We start from the raw sequence: 26403 nt of genomic DNA, 5'->3' as shown, positions 1-26403 counted from the left end.
TGATAGTCATCACGGGAGGGACGTCCCGTAATTTTCTTAACCAGAACAGTGCGCGGAACCAGGTTTCGACCCACCTAGAAATAGTCACAGGCGGAAATGTGGCAGCCCCATGTAAAGTGTTCGGAGTCTTGAGCATAAAGGACCATCAAACTTTATTAGAGTTGTTCTCATTTAATCTCTGGAGACTAAGTTCCTCGTCCACGTGGCCTGAACCCCCTCTCTACCGAACCCTGAGTAGCCGGCAGAACAGCAGCATTGTCAGGAACTAGTCGACCAGACCTCGACACTGGTGACTAAATCCCTTGACCACACAGCCCGAACCCCCCTCTACCGAACACTGAGTAGCCGGCAAAATAATAGCATTCAGGAGCTAGTCGACCAGGCGACGACAACATATGAGCATTGTAATAGCTCTAAGATTTCTTGGAACAATATGATTTATTAATATAAACAGTTATCTAGTTCCTACAGAATGGCTTCCTACTCTACTCTCATTGGTTGTTGCGCCTTTCGTCCATAACAGAAATTATATATATATTCATTTCCCTTCAATACACACGACCTGTATCCCATTCATACAACCATTCTATGTGCTATTATGAATCAGTAGGTACGAAAATATGGCATTCAAATCTTGTGCTCACGACCTGATGTTGCTATTACTATTTTATTTTTTTCATCTGTGAATCGAGCCTTTGGGTGGGTTTATGATTGAAAAACTTGAGAATTATAAACTAACCTGAACACTTATGTGCACATGGTTAAGTAATACCCAGTTAATAAATGAATTGGTGGTCTTTAATTCCAGCCTAATTAAAACAGGTGAAAAATCAGCCATATAATTTAAGTTTTATTGTTTAGGCTTTAGAAAGGCTTTAGCCTTACATTTTTTAGGAACATGATCGTTATGCCTTACACAATATTTGGTCCTACCTCATACTCGATCTATGATATAAACACCGCACAAGATGTGTGATACTTTTATGTGCTTTTATCTTGTGCGAGTTTTGATGGTCTTGGCTGGCAGTCACTCTTTCATAATCGTTTAGTCTATAGTAAGAGATTAATTTAAACTTTCCCTCGCTGTTTGTGGTAATGACTTATCAATTAACAGAACCAAAAATGTTAATGCTAGGATTTTCTTTTTAATTTTAACAGCAGCATGCAGAGTAACAGTAGTAAAGATCAAAGATGAATAGTTAATTTCAAAAGTTTGCCACTAAAATAAGTTTAAGTTTTTTGACATCCCGTTGTTGTGAATAATCGCTTGGACAAGAGATTATCCATACAACGATTTTTGTAACGTGTGATGACATTTAAGATGTGGTTATTACATTGTGAGATCTTACTGACAGTGACCAAGTAAGGTTTTGATAGCTTGTCAGTGCATTGTTTTTGAAAGACTGATGTGATTTTTATGAAACATGCTAGTTTGAAAACTGTAGTTTAACATTTTGATTTTGGTTTTTTTGTGTGTTGCTCTTAATTTTTTTTTTTTTGCAGGTTTAAAATAAAATGTGTATATTGGTTATTAAACATTTCAACTTAATTCCAGCTGAATTGTTTTCAGTTGAGTAACAAAGCAAACTAGTAATGGCAAGTTTTGCAGCTCAGGCTGCTCTTAGATCAAAGTGGACTGATTTGGTTGAGGGTTCCACTATCGATGTGCCTGCAGAGGTGTCGTCTGGTGTCAGGAGTGTAGTGGGATGGCTGAAACAGGTTAACATAATTATTTTTAAATCCTAACTGCACAGCTTTGTAAGTGCATGGCTTTAATATTTGCTGCTAAAGATTTACAATTTTAAAAATTTATTGTGTGCTGATTACCCTGTAGTAAATGCTACGATCATTATGTTATCAGTATTAGTTAACTTGCAGGTATTAGCTGGCAGTAGATAGAAAATATTTTCTGTTTTAAATTGAACTGTAAGAAATAGATGTAATGGGGAAGTAATTGAAGCAGACTCATTGTCTGCACTCCAAACCCTTCTCTTGTGCTTGATGAAGCATAGCCAGTGTGTTCCCTTGTTTTGGGCGTATGTAACTTGTGAGGTCATTGAGTGATGTTCCCACAGTTAACATTTGCCACTGGTATCAGTAACTTCCCTATACTCGTCAATTTTAATTTGTGAACAGTTTTTGCTGCGACTGCACTTTAAATGAAGCCACGCACATTTATCACTGGTTCGTGCATGCAAGACCAAGCGCTTAAGTAGTGTAGGTTCACTGTATGTGCACACGTAACATAGCGAGAGATTCTCAGACACTTTTATGTTGCTAAGTAGCCTACTTTTTGTTTCACAAGTGTATTGTGATTGTATGGAAGACTTTTTTCCCCTTACCACCCACTCTCCTAACTTGCCTAGCAGCCTCATTCTTAGTTTCTCTGTGATCACTTCCTTTATCCTTTCTCCTGGTTTTTGTCTATTATCCTTATTATTTGCCATATTTCTCCGTACAAACTTAATTCCTATTGCAAATATTTTTGTTTCATTGCTCCTGTAGACTAGACCCATCCAGTTTCCCATTCGATTCATCATATAGCTAGGTTCATAGTGCGCAAAGGTAGTTTTTTATCAGCTATGCAAAAATAAAATGATATAATATAATTAAATTAATATAGTAATATAGTACCTAGTTACAATAAGGGTGCTGTAAAATATCATTAAAGTCACATGTAAATAAATTATAAATAACAGTTAAAATTGTTTTGTTTACTTTGTATAAACTATATACCTATGGATACTAAATAAATTTTCTTGTTTAGTACGTAAGTAATTTTTTGATTATTAAATTAAAGCCTAAACTAAAATTGTTGGAATTGGACAAAATGTTGTAATTGAGGTGAATTTTGCTGCATTTTGTGTTATTTATTTATTTATTTATTTATTTATTTATTTATCAATTTGTTACATGCCTACCAACGGCATAAGGCCATGGGTGGTAGGCACGATAAACATAAAAAAATACATAGACAAAACAAATACATGAAACAAAATGAATAACATTGAGGACAATACTATAATAACACATACACAAGACAACACAGCAAGCAACTAACAGATAAACAAGAACAAGTTTCATAATTCTATAACAACAGTAATGATAATCCAGAACCTGATTATAAAAAAAAAATTAAATATGGTAGCATCATTAACCTTAAACATATTCAAATTAAATTAAGATAAGAAAAATTGTTTTATATTTAAATTATTTTTTGATAGAGAGACATAGCAGCCATGTTTATTAAAATTTGATGTAATTCTGTATAATATATCATTTGCTTTGCCTAAGGAGCATAATAAAGGTGTCTTTCGACTGTTATAGGTGGGTACTTTAATCCCAGTATTATCTAGAATATAATTGCATTTTGTTTTATTTGTATAACAGTTATAGATAAAAAGGGCATCTAATAGCTCTCTTCTTAGAGCTAAAGATCTGAGAGAGGATAGACTATTAGAATTGTTGGTAATGTTGGTCTTTTTGATTAATGATATTGATTAATTTATTTTGTAATTTATCTAGTTTGTCACTATCTGTTTTTGTGATATTGTTCCAGACCACAGAGGCATACTCAATCTTGGATCTTACTAAAGCTAAATATGAACTAACAATAGAATCTAAATTAGTGGCATTGAAAGTAATATATTTAATCAACGCTAACAATTGCGATCTAAGAGATTCAATATGGTTATGAAAGTACAATTTATTATCAAGTAAGACACCTAAATCTCTAACACAAACTGACTTCAAGATAACATGACTACCAAGTTTATAATCAGAAGCAATGATATGATGTTTTCTGGAGAATGTTATAGATGTAGTTTTCTCATAATTAAGGTCAACAAGATTTCTTTTACACCAATCGAAAACTGATGAGATGTCATTTTGAAGAAGTTTACAGTCTAGATGAAGAGAAATTTTTCTGTAAATCTTAAGATCATCAGCAAAAATAGGCAATTAGAGAATTGTAATACTTTGGTAATGTCATCTATAAAAATGTTAAAGAGAAGAGGGGATAATGTTCCACCCTGGGGTACACCAGAACTAACTATATGTAGATCAGATTTAATATTATTAATTGAAACATAAAAGATTCTATCTAATAAATAGCTATTGAACCACTTTAGATATTTATCGCTTAATCCTATGTTAGATAATTTTTTTAGTAAAATACAGTGGTTAACTGTGTCAAAAGCCTTGGCTAAGTCAAAGTAACATGCGTCAACTTGACCCCGCGTTATTACTTCTGAATATGCTTTACATTTTGGTGTTATGCAGCATATTGACTTATATTTCACCGTTATTTTAGTTTTATCTCTGTACTTACAGTGCACTTGTTCTGGCTAGTGTTTATCTAGAGCATAATCGCCACATAATCTTGGTGATAGTCAAACGAACGTGATGTGCTCAGTGGACCATTTACTGAGCAGAGTTGCCATTTTCTTGGCTGGGAAAAGCGATGAAAGTGAGAGAGAGCCTGCCTTGCTAACATTGCCTTTATAGCATCGGAAATGAAAGTGGCAACACAACCAAACTTGAATGCATTTTTGCGTGTGTTGGGACAAAGTTATTGATTATTCCCAGTTAGTGCTTGCATTGTTTTGTGTGCTAACAAATCAACAGGACATTCGTGTGACTCGCATGATAGAGCCACTGCGCATACAGTTTGAGGAAAATCTGTGTCCACTGCAACTAGACATTTCCAGCTGTGTAGTTAGTTTTTTTTACATCTTGCACAAAGTCTTGGCTGTGTGAGATGCATTTTCATGTATTTTAGACTTGCTAAATGCAATTTAAAGTGAAACAATTTCACAAAGTGTAACGAGGTAGTGTTATTATCAGGAATATAGATGCGTTAAAAGCTTGCCATAAGTAGTGAAGTAAAAACACAGGAAGGTGTGTTTAAAATGAAATGTTTTAGTTTTGTCAGCGAGGTCACTATGAGTGGTAACGGACAGCACAGTGCCAGCTTGCGGCCGGCAGTGAGGCACTGTCCCAGCAGTTGCCGGGAGTGACTCAGGGCATCGTGGGGAACTGAAATTAAGAAGTGTTGCCTGCGATTCTAACTCAGGTCTTCCCGAATAAGAATCCAGTACCACATCACCCTGCCAGAAAACACAGTGGTTTTAAAACCAAGATAATTTTTAAAGATCTTATTATTTAGGATATCTTTACTTTGTGGTAACTTGGTTTTTAAAAGTGAGACAAGATGTATACAGGTTTACGGGTTCCCCCCCCCCCCCCCCCAATTATTTTTTTCTTTCCTGATTTTCAAGGGTTAAAACTGCTTTATTTTTGAACATTGCTGTTCTGTATTTTGTGGTTTGGGGGAGAAAAAAAAAATTCCCATGACATGATTTAAGTATTTCAGTTTTTTTTTTTTCCAGTAAGTTTCTGTTGGGACTGTCTATGACCACAGCTTCATGGAAACTGTTAAGCTTCGTAGCAACTCACTGTTACAAATGTGTAAGCAAACACTGTTTCATGCTTGCTTGCAGCTTATTAACAATTCGGGCTTTGTAACTAAGGCTTTTAATTTCATGAAATTTAATCTTTAAACTAATGGTAATCAATGACTAACCATCATGTTTTGAATTTACATTCTTTGAAAAATATTATATCTTTGAGCAGTCTTTGTTTGCCTTAAGTTTTGGGTTTGGTTTATGTTGTGTTTAAGTTGAGCAGTCATTCCCTTACTTTTGCACATAATGCACATACTCCAATTAAGATTACCGAGTTGTCGCTTGGAGTACTTTAGTTTGTGTTGAGCAGATGAAGGTGGTGATGTGCTAGCTGCTTTCATTTTTCTTTTTATTTCCCTTTTTTTCGTGCCCCAGCAAATAATTTAACTTCATGTAGTTGAGGTTCTTAAATTGATATATCCGGATGCCACCCCTCATGCTGCATGATAAAGTTCGCATTTAGACTGTCTGTTGTTTACTTTTGGGTGATCTTGCAATGATTATACATTCAAAGAAATATATATTAAGGGATCCATCTAGACGGTTGAATCTGTGTTAATGAGGCGGGATGATAAGTGCTTCTAGCGCTGAATCGCCTCGAAGTGCAAGGCTATTGACATGCGCGCTATATCTCCTACAAATACAGTTAAAAAATGAAATATGGAAACGGAACTACTCATCCGCCCTTAGTTCATTTTTAAATGCTTTTCGTAAACAGGCCCCACTCGGTTATCTTAAGCACTTTTAAAATCGCGTGGTGTCTTCTGAAGCTCTGCACACCGTATGTGTGCCTAGGTAGGTAGGTAGGTAGGTAGGTAGGTGTGGAACTTAAGTTCATTCTGATTTGCAATATGTGAACATATGTTTTGGTGCCTTTGTGACTAACCCTGTTGCCATGCATGTATGTGTTGTGTTTGGTCGTAAGTCCCCCGGTAGCCCTCGGGACTAGGGTGGCAGCGATTGGACAACTCGCCTTCCTGCAAGGCAATCTGGGTTCCGTTCCTAGCAGGATAAAAACCTGCACTTCCCGTAAGTGAGAAAAGTGGCGGGCATTACAGTCTTCCGCACAAAATTTATTTCATCTCTCCATCCACATCACTTTTGCTCTGATTATTAATAACCCAGATGTTGACAAGACTTAACTCTAATTCATTCATTCATATTTGATTGGCCTAACTCATAAAAGCAACCTAATGAAACAATATGATATTTATTTGTATTAAAAATGGACATTAGTTTTGCACCATATAGCAAGTCTCCACAGTTAAGTTATCATCACAGACACACACTCTCGTAAAACCATGCTATTACTGATTTCTTAGGGGCAAGATTGTATGGTGAATTGCGATAAAACCGAAATAACACGCAAAGAATGTCCATACAACACACAGCACCAAAAGCAAGTTAATACACCATTTAGCATCAAAATGTAACTTAAAACATGAAATCATTCAGTAAGTTAACCAAATTTAATCCAAACCACAATATTGTTATATTTTATCATCATAAATTCATTGAATGTAATTATTAGCATGACTTCCGTACCAATTTGTATAAACTAAATGGACTGGAAAAAAATATGTTGTTTGATCCTGCATCTCTTTTTAGTTACATATTTAACATTAATAACATAGTCACATTTTTCAAATGCTCAAAAAAATGCTGATTTATTTTTCTTTTTCTGAGTAGTTCTTTTTTAGACATGCTTATTACAAATTATATTATTTTATAAGTGCATCATGTGTCAGTCAAAATAAAACTATTTTGGTGAAATAAGTACTAAAAATATTGTTTCATATTTGTTAAATAATTCACAATTTTTATGAATAAACACAATGTATGAAAATATAAAACCATAAAATCTTCCCTGGTGATTCTGTGTGGACGGTTGAGACAGCATGGTCACGTCCGGAGACTGGTGGAGAGACTGTCCGGAGAGGGAAATGGAGCATGGAGGGAATATTTGTCGAGAACTGTGGTAGGAACAGATAACTGCAAGTGGGAAGTTTGTAAGCGAAGTGAAGCAGCTAGAGGATTGTATTGACCGATATGCTCTACCAGGCGGCTGCGTGCAACTATTATTAGATGAAACTTGTTTGTTGGCGTGTGTTTATTTCCATTTCAGAGGGGAAAAAAATATTAACTGCTTTTTAAACTGGTTGATGTAGGCTAAGTTTAATTACGTTTAACGCAAGACAGTTTAGTAAGCCTGTGGGTGTATAGTACATCCTCGAAATAACATGAACGATTTTGTGAGCCTAGCTTCACGCTCGAAACGTCAGTGGGAGGTGGTGATAACCGCACCAGTCATGGGGCATTTGAATCGGTGGTTTTGACAAAGTAAAGGTTTTTGGACCCGGCCTTTGACATTAATTTTTGTCTTATTTTGTATCCTTGTACTACCTTTTAATATTGACGTAGGTCTCACTACTTGTATCCGTACATCAATCACATAAAAATTAAATTATTAGAGGTAGAATTATGTTATCATGACACAAATTCGTATTCTGTCTTGTATCAAAGTTTTGTATTACAGTTTTTATGGCCCTCAAATCAAACTTGCAGTGACTTTTTTAAGACTTGAAACCCTCTTTCCTCATCGCTCTTCCATCCTGTGTGTGCACTGGATAATACTTAAGTTCTTTCATATTCAGAATCTCTAGGTGCCTGTCCAGTTGTTAACATGAGCACATATGGTTCCTTTTCGTTTTTCCTTGTGTGTATGTACCTTAGTCGGTTTCTCCTGATAAGTGACACAGTCGTGATGGGATGGCTTGTGCAGGCAGGTTCCTCGGTAATAAAGTTTTGGCCCTGACACTGAACAGCTCTTTTTTCCAACAGAACGGGTTGTGCATGCCACTTTGCGTGTCCAAGTTTCAACGCAAATAGATGTTTGATGTTCAGCAACTTGTGCATTCAATTATGTAGGCTAATGCAGCAACACACAACTTACAAGCAATGATTCAAACTAAAGCAGGGTCTTTTGGGATAGCAGTTGGAAACAAATGCACGTCATTGTATACATGGGCCGATGTGTACAGTTGTGTCGCCACATTGTGAGTCAGTTTACTGAAAATTTCACGAGCGTATACAGAATTTCATTTTGGCAGAGATAGAACCACTTTGCCTGCTGTTTGCATTCAGATTCTTTCCTTTTGTTGGTGGGAATGATAAATATTTTTAAAATTTCGAAGGGGGTGGGGGGGAATATCTTCCCACTTGCATACACCCCTGTTGAACTGAGATAGTTAAAAGTGCCAATGAAACAACATTATCATATTCCAACATTTAAGTAGATTTAAACACGGTAAAATAATATGTATATTTAATTCAAAATGAACAAATGAATGTGACAGACAATCAAAATTATAAAATTATAAACCAGCTGTGTATATCCATATGTATCTGCTTCTGACATGTCTTTACAGCCAATCGCTCTAAAAAAAATGTTTCAATTTTTTTATATAAAAAAAACCTTATTTACAAAAAGCAGCAATTGCAAATTAACTCTTATTTAATTCTTAATTTTCCACAGCAAGATTTGTCCCTAGAAGAGACAAAACATTCTGTCATTTTTTTTTCCTCCCAGCCTCGAAACTACATACATTCAAACGTTTTTTCTTAGCTGTTCAGTGAACAAACATTCTAGTTTAGGCATCGTAACTGGAACATCAAACAGTACACTTGCACTTGTCTTCAGCAATGAACAACTATATCCCTATGCTATATCCCTATAACAACTGCTAATACAAAGAGAAGAAGGAAGGAGAGAAGTATTTAAAAAAACTAAATTAATAGCTGTAGTTTACCTGAGATCTTTTTCAGATACATACAGAATTAAAATAAAACAGCAACAATTTTCATTTATTTAACATTTACTGAAGAAGAAAAAAGAGGACATGTGCTGGTTTCTTAGAAAAACAACTCTGACAGTTTCGGACAGGATTTTTACGGATGAAAGAGAATGTTTGGTAACTACCCCTCCTCCTTCTCACTCTCTCTCTCTGTCTCTCACACGCTCTCTCTTGGTCCATGCTGCAAATACTGCAGTCTCAGGTCGAGCTCTGAGAATGGTTTGTCGTCATGAGACTTCAGAAATATGGCTTATTAATAATGTTTTGCGTGTGGCTGGAAAGTTTAAGCAGTCAATGTAGTATCTTTGTTACATCACCAGGAATATGAATGAAAATACTGTGGTTATGACTTGATGTAATCTTTTGGACATACACCATTGCTAAGCACATGTATGTCTGTAGAAGAAAAAAAAAAAAAAAAAAAAATGCTGTCATCATTTGTGTTTTTTTTTTTTTTTTCGTTCTGTTAGTCCATTTTTCTTTGTTTTTCTTTGTTTGTTGACCATATTCTTGTTGTGGAGTATTGTGTGGTGTTTATATCCTGACAACAGCAATTTTTTGCTTCATTTGTATTTTTATCATTTGTTTTTTTTCTTCTTCTACAGACATACATGTGCTTAGCAATGGCGTCTGTCCAAAAGATTACAAGTCATGCATACTCCCATTGCATAAATCTTTCAAAGATAATACTTTGGATATGGTTTTTTCATTGCTGAGAAATTTAATACTTGGGACTTTTTCATAAATTGGTTGAGGTAGGTTTGGCTTACTGCCGTGAATATAATTGTGTTAAATTTCACCGGGAAGATTGTTGGTGTGCGAGTGGTGGGGCGGTGTGTGCGACGTGTGTCGCTGGGTGCAGGCCTCCCTGGAGGTGCGGCAGGCGGGACGCCGCACTCTGGGCGCGCTGTCGGGGGGAGCCATGGGCGTCACCATCCTGCACTTCAACGACGTGTACAACGTGGAGTCGCGGGGAGTGGAGCCCGTGGGCGGGGCCGCCCGCTTCGTCTCGGCCCTGCGCTCCTTCTCCCCGCTGCACCCCCTGGTGCTCTTCAGCGGCGACATCTTCTCGCCCAGCATGCGTGAGTGTCCGGAGAGCCTGAGGAACAAGTGCGAGTCAGGGTGAACAGTCACGCACACACACGCGTGCACACTGCGCCCCCCCCCCCCTTCCACACACACACACACATACACGTACACGTACACGTACCATTACTGGGTTACAATGTCATAGAGAAACTTCTGAAGGGCCAAAAAAAGAATACGTAAACAAATAGAAATAAAGGGGGGCAAAAAAAATTCAGCAAAAATTTGTAGACATGCATAAGAAAAACTAAAATCGGCAAAATTGGTATGAAGAGTTGTATTAGCTTCAGTAGAGAGCTCTTGCTGCATTGTTGGATCATGCTTACCTACTCAAAGCGAATGTGTGGCTAATTGGCAAGATTCAACACCTTTTAAAATGACTTCTAAATATCTGCGCTCTTATACAGTAACTTCTTTTATCACCACATGTCAAAACTGCGCTACGCTGGTATTTTATGGTGTTAATACAGGGAAAGGTCTTAATTCAACATCTGTTGTTCAGCACAATCTGTAAACCCGGCACCAGTTGGAACTGTTTGCGTTCAGTTTTTTTTCAGGGGAATTCCGGCTGTTTACCTTTTTACTGCGCAGCCGGCATTTTTGTTTGCTTAGAGTTTAACCTTATTCAGTGTTCATTTCAGTAAATCTTTTCTGTGTTCTAGCGAGGTACATATCCACAGTGATACTTTGAAGAAATTTTAATCATGGAAACAACCTGATATCGGAGACTTTTTAAAACAGTAACACTTATCTGACTTCTTTCTTTATATCAACCTATTGCAACTTGTTCTAAGGGTCCCGCTTAGTCAGGGGTGTATCTGGGTTGGTGAGGCTTGCTGTTGCTTCTAGCGTGGTATCTTCTCTAAGCGCAAGGCTCTGAACTGGTGTGCAGTCTTCTCGTCGTGCATAGGGCAACTATGAAATTGGAGCAGTAACCGTAAAATGTGTAATGCGAGGCCGTTGAGTGCTTTCAAGTATCTTTACAGGACATTCCATGTCTAAACATTATTCTGAAAACACACGTGTTAGCCTTTTTCGCTCTTCAGAAAATACAGTTAGAAAATTGAAATACGGAGTCAGAATTATTAATCCACCCTCAGCGTATTCTTAAATGCTTTTCGTAAACAGACATCACTCTTATATCTTGAGCATTTAGTTCATTGCGTGGTTTCTTCTGAAGCTCTGCATATTGTATATGTTCCAGACCCTTAAATACTATTGTACTGTGTATTAATTTTTCTTCGGTATTCATGTTAAATCGATACTGACGTTTGGTAAGCAAGCAAAATCACTAATGTGGCGTGGCTGTGGACCTGAACTTCCCGGATTTAAGACCTGTAACTGTACGTGTAAAAACTGAAATTCTTTTAAAAATAATCTTGTTAGTGTCTGACTACCATATCTGACACATTGAACATGACATATCACCAATCACTAGAGACCTGCAAAATTCGCGGATTCATTCGGTGATAGACTAGAATTCAAACACATATACCTCTTAGATAATTTTGCTATTGGCTTACTGTTCATCTTGGCGAATCTCAAACAATTATAAACCCTCAAGCAAAGAAGGATATAATCACAGACTAACCAGCTGAGACGACTTACAAGTCAACAACCAATGAACTTGCGTTATTTGCCCAGTGTACAGGAGAATGTGCAGTCTATCCTGAAGGCCATCGAAACTGCGAATTTTGCACATCTCTACCAATCACATTGGCTACCAATGTGAAAATTGCGCCTCTAAATGACATGTTAGATTGTGTTGTTACTTTTCTAGTCTGCCACCAACTGGAATGCTTGTGAACCAGGCAAAGGTCGAGTTAAAGTAAAAATGAGCCATGTGCGTTATTTCTACAAACTTTAGCTTAGAAGTGTGAGCTTTCTTTATGGTCGTGATCGCTGATGCATCACACACTTGTATTAAGAGTCGCTGATTCTGTCCCAGTCCTGGCATCGCTAAACTTTATGACACCGAGTTTCTACGCGAGTAGTTTTGAGCCCACTCATTCTAAGTGTACTTCTTACCTTAATTACCTGTAAACAGTCTTAATTGTAAGACAAGGAATTTTTTTTTTACTTGTGATATGTAACATAAATTATTGTAATGTCAAATGCATTATTGTGTGCTTTCTAGTTTTAGGGTTATGTTGATCAATATTATTCGTGTTGCAGTGAGCACGTTCACCAAGGGTGAACATATGGTCCCGGTGTTGAACGAGTGTGGCGTACACTGCGCTGTGTTCGGAAACCATGATTTCGGTATGTTTTGTGTTTTATCTTAATGTATTGTTTTTTGGTTTTTGTGCTTCCATTAAGGCTTCCAGCAGTAGTCAAAAATACATTTTTTTTTTGGGTAGTATTGTATCTAGTTCTGATGAAGGCTACCATACTTGAAGTACTATTTTGTATGAGATTTTTTGTGCTTTGCCTCATGTTAATCATACGTGAAAACTGAATTTTGAAATTCTGCAGCATAGCCGGAAATTAAATTGTCTAGCTGCTTGTATTTAACTGTTCAAACTGTTGAAATAGAGTAAAACCTCGTTTAACCAGCCCTCGTCGATCCGGAACCCTGGATAATCTGGATTAGATTTGTAGACATTTTATTTAATGTTCACATAAAAATTTATATCTTAAGTCAACAAGAATGTAACTATAAGTATGCCAAATAGTCACTTTTTAGTGTGATTCAATGTAGAGTTCCTTCTTAGATTGTAGGATTATGGTAATAACATTCTTTTTGTTGAGTTTGACTGTGCAACAGCCGACAAACATCATGGTATACTTGGAGCGTCAGTTTAACACCACTCCAGCTGAACTATTAATGATAAGAGCTTTCGTTTCACCGTGCTTCATTCAAATGCCATTCATGTTTGAAACAGAAGAGAGTGGACCAATTCTTTGTTAAGAAATGATGTGAAAAGTTATTTTATATATTTTTTTTCATATCGTCTAAACAATATAGTACATGAATACTAGGTATTTTTGTTTCAAAACTTACTTTTTTTATTGTAATAAACGGCAAGTCTCCTTATTTAAGGATTTTGTTTTGCGTATTACCCAGATTATCCGGAGTTTTGATTTTCCAGATTGCTGTTGGTCACAGTTAGTCAAAATGGATGAGGTTTAACTATACCAGTTATTTTCTGTTTAACTATTGTTTGTGTAGTTTATAGCACATGTAATGCTTTTTAAAATAGGATTTTTTTAATCAGTTTTATTGAAGCATGTAATGCTCTGACCTAATTATTAAATATTTACTGTGTTTAAGCAGAGAACTGCTATCATTAGTCCGTAAAGATTGAATTGTATTTTGAACACTGTTCGTTCCAGATTTTGGGTTGGATGTGCTAGGGGAGTGGGTTTCTCAAACCAATTTCCCGTGGCTGATGTCCAATGTGATCGATCAGGAGACTGGACGACCGTTGGGGGACGGACGAATTACGCACGTCGTCGACTGGGAGGGGAAAAGAATAGGCCTTGTGAGTGAACAATTCAACTCTGTCATTTCATTTACTATTTATTTACCAATGTTAATTTTTAAATGTGACTTTAAATTGACATGATATATTTTTATGGTCACATGTTAAAACAAACTGTGTAACAAAGATGTTGGATTCTAGTCCTGGGGTGAAAAAAACAATGAGATTTAATAGAACATGAAGCAAGTTGCACACATTTTCTTTATTACTTTGTTAGTAAATGTATTCTTGGAATGATGCAATTCATGGTGTTTGCAATATTTCTGGATAGTTGTGAGTAAAACTAGGAATGAATGTGAGATACCAAAGTATTGAAAACATAATATCCTTTAAATAAAAATAGTATGTTTAGGTAATATATATACACACACACACATACATACACCTGTGTGTGTGTGTGTGTGTGTGTAGTGGTGTCCCGCTAATCCGAACTAATTGGGGCAGACATCTGTTTTGGATTACCATATTTTTGGGTTAGCAGGATAATTGCTGTAATGCAACAGCGTGTAGTAAAATACATCTCTGTAGGCATTTAGCTATCACATAACATAGCCTATATCATCTTTACAACCATGAATTCATTAAAATTGTTATTAATTGGTTCAAAATATAAAAATATGTTTTAATTCAAAAAATTCAACTCTTCTAAATATTTTTATCCTAAAATTATTCTGCAGTATAATTTGATGTAAGCTACATAGTTTGTTACTGTTGAATAGTTTGGAACCTCAATAAAAATTTGATATATTTATAACTCAGTATCAGGCCCTAATGGTTTGAATGTTCTGATCAATCCCAACCCATAATATTTGAGCTTGGGAAATATGGCATATGTTGCCGTAAGCTGTCGGTTTTCTCAGGGTACTCCCATTCTCCTAACCCAGTCATTCCCTCAATGTCCCATTCTTATCTCGCCAATCCACATCGTGTCTAATGACACTGATGTCTTTGAGATGTTAGTCCTTAATCCGTTCATTCATAACTCAAAATATTATTATATTAGACTTTTAATGCTATTGTACCGAAGGGTTTTTGTGTGATAGGTGATGGTTTTGTGTGTTTAGAATTGATACTGTTTTTTGCTTTGCTACATCGGCTCTGTGTGTTTGTGTGTGTGGCAGGTGGGGCTGGTGGAGCAAGAGTGGCTGGACACGCTCGCCAACATCAACCCTGACGAAGTGACGTTCCTCGACTACGTGGACGTGGGCAAGAGGCTGGGAGCACAGCTGAAGCAGGAGGCGAGTCTTGTGTAGCTTCCGTCTCACTGCCTGGATGTTTGCTGGAGTGAGAGCGAGTGAGTGTGGGAGGGAGTGAGTGTGGGAGGGAGTGAGTGTGGGAGAGAGTGAGTGTGGGAGAGAGTGAGCGAGTGAGTGTGTGAGGGAGGGAGTGAGCGAGTGAGTGTGTGAGGGAGGGAGTGAGCGAGTGAGTGTGTGAGGGAGGGAATGAGCAAGTGAGTGTGTGAGGGAGGGAGTGAGCGAGCGAGCGAGCGAGTGAGTGAGTGTGGGAGGGAGTGAGCGAGCTAGTGAGTGTGGGAGGTAGTGAGCGAGCGAGTGAGTGTGGGAGGGAGTGAGCAAGTGAGTGAGAGTGGGAGGGAGTGAGTGAGCGAGTGAAGTGAGTGAGCAAGCGGAGTGAACGAGTTAGTGAGTGAGTGTGGGAGGGAGTGAACGAGTGAGTGAGTAAAGTGAGTGAGCAAGTGAAGTGAGTGAGCGAGTGAAGTGAGTGAGCGAGCGGAGTGAACTAGTGAGCGAGCGTGGGAGGGAGTGAACGAGTGAGTGAGTAAAGTGAGTGAGCAAGTGAAGTGAGTGAGCGAGCGAGCGGAGTGAACTAGTGAGTGAGCGTGGGAAGGAGGGAGGGAGGGAAGACAGTTAATATGTATTATGACTGTTGCCTACTGTTTACAATATGCCCTCAAGGTTACTTAATTTTAAACTTCCATTACTCAACTCTTTACTTTTCCACGACTATGTTACAGTGACTAAATTAATTATTTTTTTCTAACCTTTTTTATATCAATGCTAAATTAAACAAAAATAGTAGTGAGAGTGTTATCCCCAGAATATATATTGTTTTAATCATATACTTAATGTCATTTTTTTTCCAGGGGTGTGACTACGTGATAGCTCTGACGCACATGAGGACGCCCAATGACTTGAAGCTGGCGGAAGGAGTCGACGAGATAGACCTGATCCTAGGCGGCCACGACCACGTCTACGAAGTGCGACAGGTAGAGCCCCGAACCTTTCTTGTGCTCAACGGTACTCTGCTAGAGGTTCGCAGAGCACGATGTCGGAAAGCCTGATATGTGACTTGACTGTTGGCAGCTAACAGTATTTTGGAAAGGTGATATAATTGTAGTACAAGAGGATGGGTAATGTTCTAGAGTGGAGAATGGAATAAGTGGTTGGGTGACTTGAGACTAAATAAAAGATAGCTTTAATATTTAGCAATATTAATTCAATGACGAGTAATTTTACGTGCACTGTGTTTTCCACTTGCAAACAATCGTGGTTCAAACTTGCTGATATTGGAACCAGATACCATATTTACTCGCATATAGGTCGCCATTGCATATAGGTCGCACCCATAATTTGAGGTCTTGAATTTGGTATTTAAGATTCCCCCCATATAGGTCGCACCGGTAATTTAATGACGCGAACGGCCGGCGCGCCGTGCACGAAAGAGTTAAAGGGTACTATAAAACTCCGCTACTACGAGAGCTGATGATGGCGTAATAAATTGTTGTAACAACAAGTACTCGTAATAACCGAATATAGAAAATTGATGTCAAGTTAGATTCCTGACTTCTTAAAATGTCTTAATTATAGACTATAACTCGAAAACAATGCTTTGTATTGAAAAAATGCACAGAATAAAAGTTGTAGTAAATTTAATTACGAATAAAAAAGGCCTGTTATGATTTTTTATATCTACAGCGGTTTTCGTTATGGGTTCCGATAAATACTCACACTAAGTGAATTCACGTCACGCGAGTTTGCCTATGCTAGCCGGCTGGTTGTTATTTTCGTTCAAAACGTGGCGAAGGAACTTGTGTGGATCAGGTAGAAAACATTCGGCTATAAACAAAAGATATAAGAACAATGCTATCCTGAAATGCTGTGACATGTTTTTGGAGTAGATAATCACAGCGACAGACCGACAGGATGCGCTCCCGCCCTTGCCGTCAGTGATGTTTATTTTGACAGCTCAAGCAATTATCTTTACCACGACCCTTCACAGCGTAAAAAAAAAGAAAGAAAAAAAAACACGTTCGAATGCAGATGGAAAAGTAACTATGCAGTAAAATAAATATATTTACGGCCCTGCTAAATTTTTCTATTCAATAAAATTCCAGGTATTAGTGATTTTTCAGCAGTAACTGCTGTGTGATTAATAAACAAATTGTATCATAATAACTTAAACTTATAAAGTATTTATTAACGGCGAAGGACAGTCGTATAAGCCCATAAAAATATTTATTTTACCGAGAATGGACTATACAACCTGGCTTTTGCCGCACGCGGTGTGGGAGGGGAGGAGAATGCTGACAGTTTCTCACGCAGAAGGTTGAAATAAGGGAGGGAATGTGTTGAAATTTTAGTTGAAAAAGGAAGGGGGGCGGGTGTTTTTACATGGTTTGTGGCTCTGGGAGGGATGAGCCTTGAAGAATTAGCAGGGGATGGGAGAGGTAAGCGTCACGTCACGTAATGACGTCAAGCCGCCGCTACCGCCAGCCTGGCCGGACGAGTTTCTTATGCTCTCGCAGAAGCTACCACAGTGGCTTTTCGTGTGATAGTGGGCGCGCCGAGATCGGCTAGACACTGCCGTGTGGACAGTCTAGAGGGGTGGTATCTATTTTTAGCCGTCTTTTGTATGCCGGCCTGCTTACAGTACAGCTTTCGCCAAGATAAACGTGAACACATAGCGCCCAACAAATGTAACAGACTTGTTTTTCAGCCAATTTTACTCAAATTTTCGACTTTCTCTGCTCAAATGTTTCACAGTTTCTCAAAAAACGGTTGTATAAACGGAATGGACGCATCAGAAGGGGGTCGCATCGGCGGGATTCTACTGTATTGCAAAAAAAATTCCTAAAAATTTTAAAACAATTTTTTTCACATATAGGTCGCACTTAATTTTTTTCCCATCAAATCTGGTAAAATTGCCGCGACCTTTATGCGAGTAAATACGGTATTTCTCTTATTTACACAAAAAAATAATAATTACCGAAGGAATTCATTCACCACCAGTTCAAACATTGCAATTTTAAGACGCTGCAACACACTAAGTTTTTTTTTTTGCCCCGTATGTGTACCAATTTATTCTTTAATTTTAAGTAATATTCATAACAGTAGCTAGTGCTGTTTTTAAAAGTTGATAAAGAAATATTTCAGTTCAGTGCTTAGGACAAGGTTTCCTTGTAAACTTGTATTTTTTCCCCCCAAGGTTAATGGGAAGTACATAGTCAAAAGTGGCACAGATTTCCGCCAGTTCTCCAAGATAACGTTGACGTTCGACAAAGCAGCGGTCGACGTGAAAGTGGAAGAAATCAACGTGACGTCGTCCTACCCCGAGGATCCATGCCTTCAACTCCGGTTGGAGCAGTACTCAGGTGAGGAGACAGAAGTGTCCAGCTGTGATGGTAAGTTTCAAATACTAGCAACCTTTATTTGGAACAGTGTCTGTATTCAGAAGTTTACAACTATTGGGGTTTGTGGTTCTTGAATCATAAATGTAATCCTGTATGTCATGATTCAGTATTTTGCAAACCACATTTTTGGCTAGCTGGTATTTCATTCTCCATCACACCACTTTCCCCTTCCTTCAACCTTTTCCTTCCTCTAACTTCCAAGACTGGGAACAGAACTCACATTCATTAATAGGGGTGTGTGTGTAGACCATTTTTAGGATTTTAATTGAAGTCAGACAAAGACGTAAGTCTTAGCCTCAGACAAAGTCCATATCCAATATCACTTAAATATTTTGCTTCATTGGGAAAAATCCATACATACAACTTTTGAGTGCTCGAGTAAAGTGTTTAATCAGTACTCCGATATACCACACACTGAATAACAGCAATGTAGCAAAATTAACTTAAGAAGTACATTTGAAATGTAAACAGATTACAATTTTTTGCATACAACTAAGCATATTTTCAAACATCTTGAAAACAGCCTGTTGTGCAAAATCTGAAATATTAAATGTAAATGAGGTGCAATATTATGCTAAATGTAAAGAAGACCATATAGGACAACGCTATAATCCACCAACTATATTTTAATAATTATGTTATATTGTTATATATATGTTATATTGAATATACATTTTTAATCTTAGATGTACTCTGTTAACCGGGTCATACAAAAAAATATTTCATTTAGGGGGTTTTGGTGGAATGGACCACTTTGTTGTTTGCTTTCAAATTTTTTTTCGTTTTGTTGGTGGGAATAATATTTTGTAGGATTTCGTAGAGGGGTTGAATCCCCCAAATGTGTACATCCCTGCTGATAATATTTGATGTACTAAGTGCTTGTTCTAGAGTACGTTTTTGAACGTCAATAAAAATGTTTTTAGTTAGAAAAGGTTTTCGTGTAATTTGAAATAAATGTATGATTTATTCTGGATGACCAGAGTAGTGTGCAATCTGCTAGAGCTGTGCCAACATGGCAGAGCTGTGGTGTGTCTGCGCATGCAGGCGTGATGGACGGCAAGATGGGGGAGGTGCTGGGGGCGTTCACGGTGCCCCTGGACGGCCGCTTCCAGCACGTGCGCACGGGGGAGACGAACCTCGGCAACTGGGTGTGCGACGTGGTGCTGGCCGCGACGGGCGCCGACCTGGTGATCCTCAACTCGGGCACCCTGCGCTCGGACATGGTGCACCCGGCGGGGCCCTTCACGCTGCGGGACCTCGTCACCGTCGTGCCCATGATGGACCCCCTGGTCGTGATCTCCGTCACAGGTGCGTGTGCGTCGCACTCGTCACTAGGGACACCTGTATTTTGCAAAACACTGTAGCTTTTTCTAAGAGTCATGGCAAATTGTGAGGGTGCAGCAGTACGGTGACCACACTCTCATTGGCCCCGTCAAGTGCGGGACGACACCTCTCCCCGACCTCAGCCAATAACCACAGGAGAAAAGCTACAGTATTTTGTGAAATACCTTGACAAGAAATGTATTCGCGAAATACAGGTGTCCCTACTCATCACATTTCATCTCTCTCATGACTGCTGTCAGAGAGGTGTCCAGCTCAACTCATTCATATATTCATTTCATATTATGACAAGCATTGATTTCCTAGCAGCTGGTTATGAATAGAGACCCGGAAAATTCGCGGGTTCATTTCGTGTTACGCTAAAATTCAAATAATTATACCTTAGTGCTGCTTCTGTCATTGGTTCACTGTTAATCTGGAGGACTGAGGGCCAATTAGAGACCCTCGCCCGTAGAAGTGTCGGATCACATGCCACCCAGTCGAGACGACTCACAAGTCAACAGCAAATGAACAGTTAGCATTTGCCCGAGTGTGTAGAGGATATTGGAGTCTATCCTGGAGGTCACTGAACCCGCGAATTTTCCGGGTCTCTAGCTGTGAATCACTGCAGCAGATAATGACACACAGTTTACTGCAGGTGATTACAAGAACTAGGCAAAACATTTTGTTCTTCGCTAGTTGAAATCGGCAGAGTGCTCTCTCTTGCTGATGCGCTGTCAGATTGCCAGTGTGTGGTCGGCATCAGCGCGGCGCCTGCCGGAAGTGCGTGGTCGCAGCGCGGCGTGTGTGTGTGTTGCGCGGCAGGGGACGACATCCTGGCCGCGCTGGAGAACGGAGTCTCGCAGTACCCGAAGCTGGAGGGCAGGTTCCCGCAGGTGGCCGGCCTGAGCTTCGCGTTCGACCCACGCGAGCCCCCGGGCCGGAGGGTGGACCCCGAGCTGGTGCGCATCGGGGACGAGTACCTGGTCCGCGACCAGCTGTACCGCCTCGCCACCAAGACGTACCTCGCCTCCGGCTGCGACGGCTACGCCATGCTCCGGGACGCCAAGGTCCTGGTGAGGAGATGACCCCCTTGTTCCAGCTTCCGTAGGCCGCTCGAACGGTGCAGAGAACAAAAACTTATTTTTTATTAATTTCTTTATGTAAAAAATCTTAATTAAGGAACCGGTTTATCTGGGCGCACATATGGTGTGCAGAACGTCAGAAACCCATGCAATTTGAAAACTGCTATAGATAACCTTTTAGTATCTTTTTACAAAAACCATTTAATAATACGCTGAGAGTTGATGATTAGTTAAGTTTCAGTGTTTGTTTTTTTAATGTATTTTTAGAAGAGTGAAAAAAGGCAAAAGCATGTGTTTTCAAAATTATTTTAATGCATGAAACACCCAGTAGAGATATTTGAAACCACTCACGGGACTTGCATTACACCTTTATTTTCATTTATCTTCCATATACTGTTATGATTACCATACTAAAATCATAGTTGCCCTCTACCACGAGAAGACTATGCGCCAATTAAGAGATTGTGCTTAGAGGTGATACAGCGCTAGAAGCACCAGTGAGCATCACACTTATCATCTCGCCTCACTGACAGAAACACACCTCTGACTAGGGAGGTGTCTTGAGTACGTGGCAAGTACAAGTCTCACACATTCACTGAAGTTCTTTATCACACTTAGAACAAGGATTGTACTTACACTCCATGGGACCATGGCTTATATGGTGGATTGCGATATAACAGAAATAACACCGTAAAGCATGTTATTGAATCATATAACACCAAATTGCAATATATATAATTAAATTAAGCTGATTTTAAACAAACATTAATTCTTATTACAAAAGAAAATTAATTTCAACATACAAAATTTAACAAATGTCACTATTCCAGTGTGAAGTTTGTCCCAAAATGTATGGATAAGAATAATTAATTTTTTTTTTGGTTGGCTCTTTTATCAACTAATTTTTCTGTTATTGATTAGTACTTTTTTTTGAATGCACAAAAATGCCAGATATGCTCAATACAAATTGTTTTATTGTAAAAAGTAATATTTCACAATCAAAGTTACATATACTAGCTTGGTGAAATAAATATTAAAAAAAGTTTGGTGTTGTGTTTGTTAGAAAATACAAAATATAAGAATCTTACAAAAAATAAATATAACACATCTCCAGTTTTTTGAAAGAAAAAAAAATATGTAAAAATAATATCAAAAAATTATTTCTCTTTCAATACATAACTTAAAAAAATATATGAAATAATTGAAGAGTATGAATTAACATTTATTAATCAGAACATATTGTAATAGCGATGGTGTTAGATGATCAGCTTAGACCAGGCAGGCAAGCAGGCAGTCTGTCGGGAATCAGAGCTACAGCCGTCTCTCTTCCAGGTGGATGACGAGGAGTGTCCAGACCTGGGGCTGGCCATCCAGAACCACTTCAAAGCCATCGACATCCGGCTGGGCAAGTCCAAGTGGCACTCGAAGCACCGTCAGAGTCTCGTCACGCTGTCGCGCAGGTGAGGCCGCGGCTGGCTCTTTGGAGCCCGGTGTCTGTACGCTCAGAACATTTTGGAGGAAGGGGAACGAAATATGAACACACAATTCGATGATCCAATGAAGGACAATTAAAAGAAAAGTAAAGAAATATATTCACCAAAATTTTAATCTTCAACCTACAACATTTATTAGATATTATTAGTTAAGGGTCGATTCTGGTTTCGGAATCGACTCCACTCGAACAACTTCATTAGCGCTCTCTTTTCCTAGAAATTCAGTAATGCAGAAGTAATATTCTGTCTTATCATCTGTCACCACAGATGACATTTCAAAGGCAGTAAAAAAAAAAAAAAAGTGATCAAAACTGGCACGCAAGTAATGCAGTTTCAGGTGCGGAGCGTGTAGTTTTTCGAGTAAGCTCTTACATTTGCTGAATGTGTAGGTTTTTCAGTCCTTGGCCTGGCATGTGGATACGGTGATGGTTCTGTGTGTGTGGGGGAGAAGAGGTACAAAACACGAGCACAGTAGGAACAGATAACATTTGTGTTATTTTTCGAGTTTTATCACGATCACAATTTTTTTACAGGTTCCTGCCTATAAGATGTTATGCATATTACTGCCTTTTTTTTTTTTTAATTATTGAAAATAGCTTGCAGTAGAGACACTAAAAATATGTTTAAATATATTATTTTTGTATCGTTTCACCGATTATTTCGATAAATAATTATAATTGTAAACTATGTATTAAACATGTGGGTTTAAATTGAAGATGTTGAGGAGCAACCTTCATTAGAGTAATGTCAGTTGGAATGGTTACGCTACACTTCCTGGCGATGTTGTGCGAAGATGAGCGAGGATGGACCGCACAGTGGTTGTCATGGTTGCAGGCACAGCCTGGTGAAGATGCTGGACGCCTCGGCGGACCTGGACGGCCCGCCCCCGCTGCGGCGCGCCGGCACGCTGGACGCCGGCGGCAGCCCGGGAGCCTCCCGCCACTCCCCCGGCCCCGGCCCCCCCCAGCCGCCCCGGGGCCGCCTGCTGCGCCGGGCCAGCCTCGAGGACCTGGAGAGCGAGTCCTGCCAGCTCGGCCCGCGCGTCGAGGGCCGCATCATCCTCCTCACCGACGAGGTGGGCCGTGCTGCTGGCTTGTGTTCGCTATCAGTCGGGTCGTCTCATGTCGCAAGCAATCTTATATTCGTTATACCTATTATGTTTAAAATTGTCTGTTATTCATACCTATCTTATATTTGTCATCTTATAATCATTATAATATTGTAACAAAGGTTGTCGAATTGAATTTTTTTGAGTATGTACATACAGTAGAAACCCGCTGATGCGACCCCTCACGGTTCCCGGAAAAACGGACTTATAAACGGAATGGTCACAATAGAGAATTCGGGGTGTCACCGCATCGTCGGATACATTGTGTGAATGCCGCTCGGGCAGTGTCTAGCCGAGCTCGGCGCGTCCACTATCGCACGAAAAGCTGTCTCAGCTGTCATGTTATCTTAACCCGCCCGCACGAAAAGCTGTCTCAACTGTCATGTTATCTTAACCCGCCGGCACAAAAAGCCGCTGTGGTAGCTTCTGCGAGAGTGTAAGAAACTCGTCGGGCCACCATCCTCCTCCCCTCCCACACCGCGTGTGGCAAAAGCCAGGTTGTATAGTCCATTCTCGGTAAAATAAATATTTTTATGGGCTTATACGACTGTCCTTCGCCGTTAATAAATACTTTATAAGTTTATGATACAATTTGTTTATTAGTCACACAGCAGTTTCTGCTGAAAAATCACTAATACCTCAAATTTTATTGAATAGAAAAATTTAGCAGGGCCGTAAATATATTTATTTTACTGCTTAGTTACTTTTCCGTCTGCATTCCGTGTTTTTTTTTTCTTTTTTTACGCTGTGAAGGGTCGTGGAAAAGATAATTGCTTGAGCTGTCAAAATAAACATCACTGACGGCAAGGGCGGGAGCGCATCCTGTCGGTCTGTCGCTGTGATTATCTACTCCAAAAACATGTCACAGCATTTCAGGATAGCATTGTTCTTATATCTTTTGTTTATAGCCGAATGTTTTCTACCTGATCCACACAAGTTCCTTTGCCACGTTTTGAACGAAAATAACCACCAGCCGGCTAGCATAGCCGAACTCGCGTGACGCGAGTTCACTTAGCGCGATTGTTCGGGGTATGCAAGTCCGAGGTGTATAGCATAATTCCACGCATTTTTTTTTTTTTTTGTTTAGCTGCGCATGTGTGAAGTCTGCGATGTTACAGAAAAATAGCCGAGAACCAAACACCTGGCGACGTCGTTAACACAGTGAACACAGCTTTTTGTGGCCAGTGACAGCTGGCAAGATCACATCACACTAACCAGTCGCAAGACAAAGGCACGGGACCGGGACGGCAATAGACGCGTGCGTAGATGCTATCAGGTGATGCGCGCCGGTACTGGCTAGCATGGATAGTCTAGAGGGGTGGTATCTATTTTTAGCAGTCTTTTGTATGCCTGCCTGATTGTAGTACAGCGCTCGCCAAGATAAACACATATTGTAACAGACTTGTTTTTCAGCCGATTTTACTCAAATTTTCGACTTTCTCTGCTCAAATTTTTCACGGTTTCTCAAAAAACGGTCATATAAACGGATTGGACACATCAGAGGGGGGTTGCATCTGCGGGATTCTACTGTATATACAATAATATTTGTCTTATAATCAAAGTTACGATGTTTTTTCAAAGTCATCATGTTTTCAGAGTCATCTTGTTTTTAAAGTTGTCTTATTTTTGAGTTCCTTTTTTATCTCCCAGTATTCATTGACATGTGAAAGTTTCTTGTGGTCAAGGTCGTGGCAAAATCGAGGCCACCCAAAATTCAACACCATCATTTGTTCTAGATTGACCCAACCTTGAAGTGGTTCTCGTATTTGAGGTCATCTCTTGTACAACTGATAGATGGATATGGTGTTGATAGTTTAAATATGCAGTTTTGTTTCTTAGAGAAGGATGAATTTGAGTTCTGACTAATGAAACAACTTTATATAAACTAAAATAACTATTTTTTAGTATTTGACTACCTATTTCATTTTTTAAAATATTTACTGCTACCAAATATATTCCCTACCTTTTTTTTCTGTCTTAAGCATGGTAAAAAATGCTATTGCTACCATTTTTTCCCTTCTTTGCTATGACTTACTACCTGACAATAAACAAGGCTGAGAAAAGTTTTCCCTTGAAGAGTAAGCAGCAAAAATTGTAATCTGGATGATCGTGAAACCTGACATTTTCCCATCACTATAGTATGTAGAGGAAGTAAGTTTAGTTTATATATTTATAAACTTTGAAACTTCTGTTAGTAATTTTTATGTATTTGCTTGCCACACAGTTAAAATTTATTGATTCCTAAAATCCTAATTACTACGGAGTTTGTATGCCTCCTTAATGTTCTTAAAACATCCCTAGTTAGTCTTTAATGAATAAGGGCCCTTAAAAGTTCTTAAGTTTCACTAAGAGTCCTTAAAAACTCCTCAATAAAGATTGATAACATGCAAGTATAAGGGTATTTTAATGTTGTTTTGTTTCCAACTTGTCAGCAAACAATGCTATGTGCATGCACAGTACAATCAGCAAAGTTATAAGCACATTGTATGATTTTATATATTAAAAAAAAATTAATTATTTTTATTTTTTATCACTCTTTTAAACTAAACAGTTGTGTTATACATACACTGTCTTGTTTTGATTATGTAAAGTAGGTGTTGGTGATCAAATTAAATGTTAGGTAGGGCTACACATTTAAGATGTATGCAATGCTTGGGTTAGATGTGTGTTACAGAGATAAGTCTCAACAAAAGGGGCTTATCTGTAAGAATTTAATTAACTAACTGAACAATTTTTGTGCATTAAGTATATATAACATTGCTGTTTTCTTAATGGATTTTTTGATATTGCTAACAGTTTATTTTCTTCTTGATAGTGGTGAATACGATGAAGTATAGTGATCCCTAAAAACTCAATTTT

At 38.7% G+C, this 26403-nt stretch overlaps 1 protein-coding gene across 7 annotated transcripts in view; it reads left to right on the top strand.

The window, feature by feature from the left end:
• Positions 1-962: 962 nt before the first annotated feature.
• LOC134528397 (mannosylglucosyl-3-phosphoglycerate phosphatase) overlaps positions 963-26403 on the top strand; it is a 40579-nt gene continuing 15138 nt past the window's right edge. Inside the window, exons 1-12 of one of the 7 annotated variants that reach the window (XM_063361992.1) lie at positions 963-1055; positions 1504-1719; positions 10182-10401; positions 12581-12667; positions 13742-13890; positions 15012-15128; positions 15992-16114; positions 18334-18499; positions 19583-19846; positions 20684-20934; positions 22276-22403; positions 23271-23511. In XM_063361992.1, coding sequence (XP_063218062.1) covers positions 1594-1719; positions 10182-10401; positions 12581-12667; positions 13742-13890; positions 15012-15128; positions 15992-16114; positions 18334-18499; positions 19583-19846; positions 20684-20934; positions 22276-22403; positions 23271-23511 — 1872 coding nt within the window. In that variant the 5' untranslated portion in view covers positions 963-1055; positions 1504-1593. Of the gene's footprint in view, positions 1363-1503; positions 1720-5235; positions 5470-10181; positions 10402-12580; positions 12668-13741; positions 13891-15011; positions 15129-15991; positions 16115-18333; positions 18500-19582; positions 19847-20683; positions 20935-22275; positions 22404-23270; positions 23512-26403 lie in introns of those variants that run through there. The other 6 variants (XM_063361991.1, XM_063361989.1, XM_063361996.1 and 3 more) reach the window with 6 other exon arrangements.

The sequence above is a fragment of the Bacillus rossius genome, chromosome 1, assembly GCF_032445375.1.
Source record: "Bacillus rossius redtenbacheri isolate Brsri chromosome 1, Brsri_v3, whole genome shotgun sequence".
Taxonomy (NCBI): domain Eukaryota; kingdom Metazoa; phylum Arthropoda; class Insecta; order Phasmatodea; family Bacillidae; genus Bacillus; species Bacillus rossius.
The sequence above is the reverse complement of the archived record's forward strand: the minus strand, read 5'-3'. Positions and strand labels throughout refer to the sequence as shown.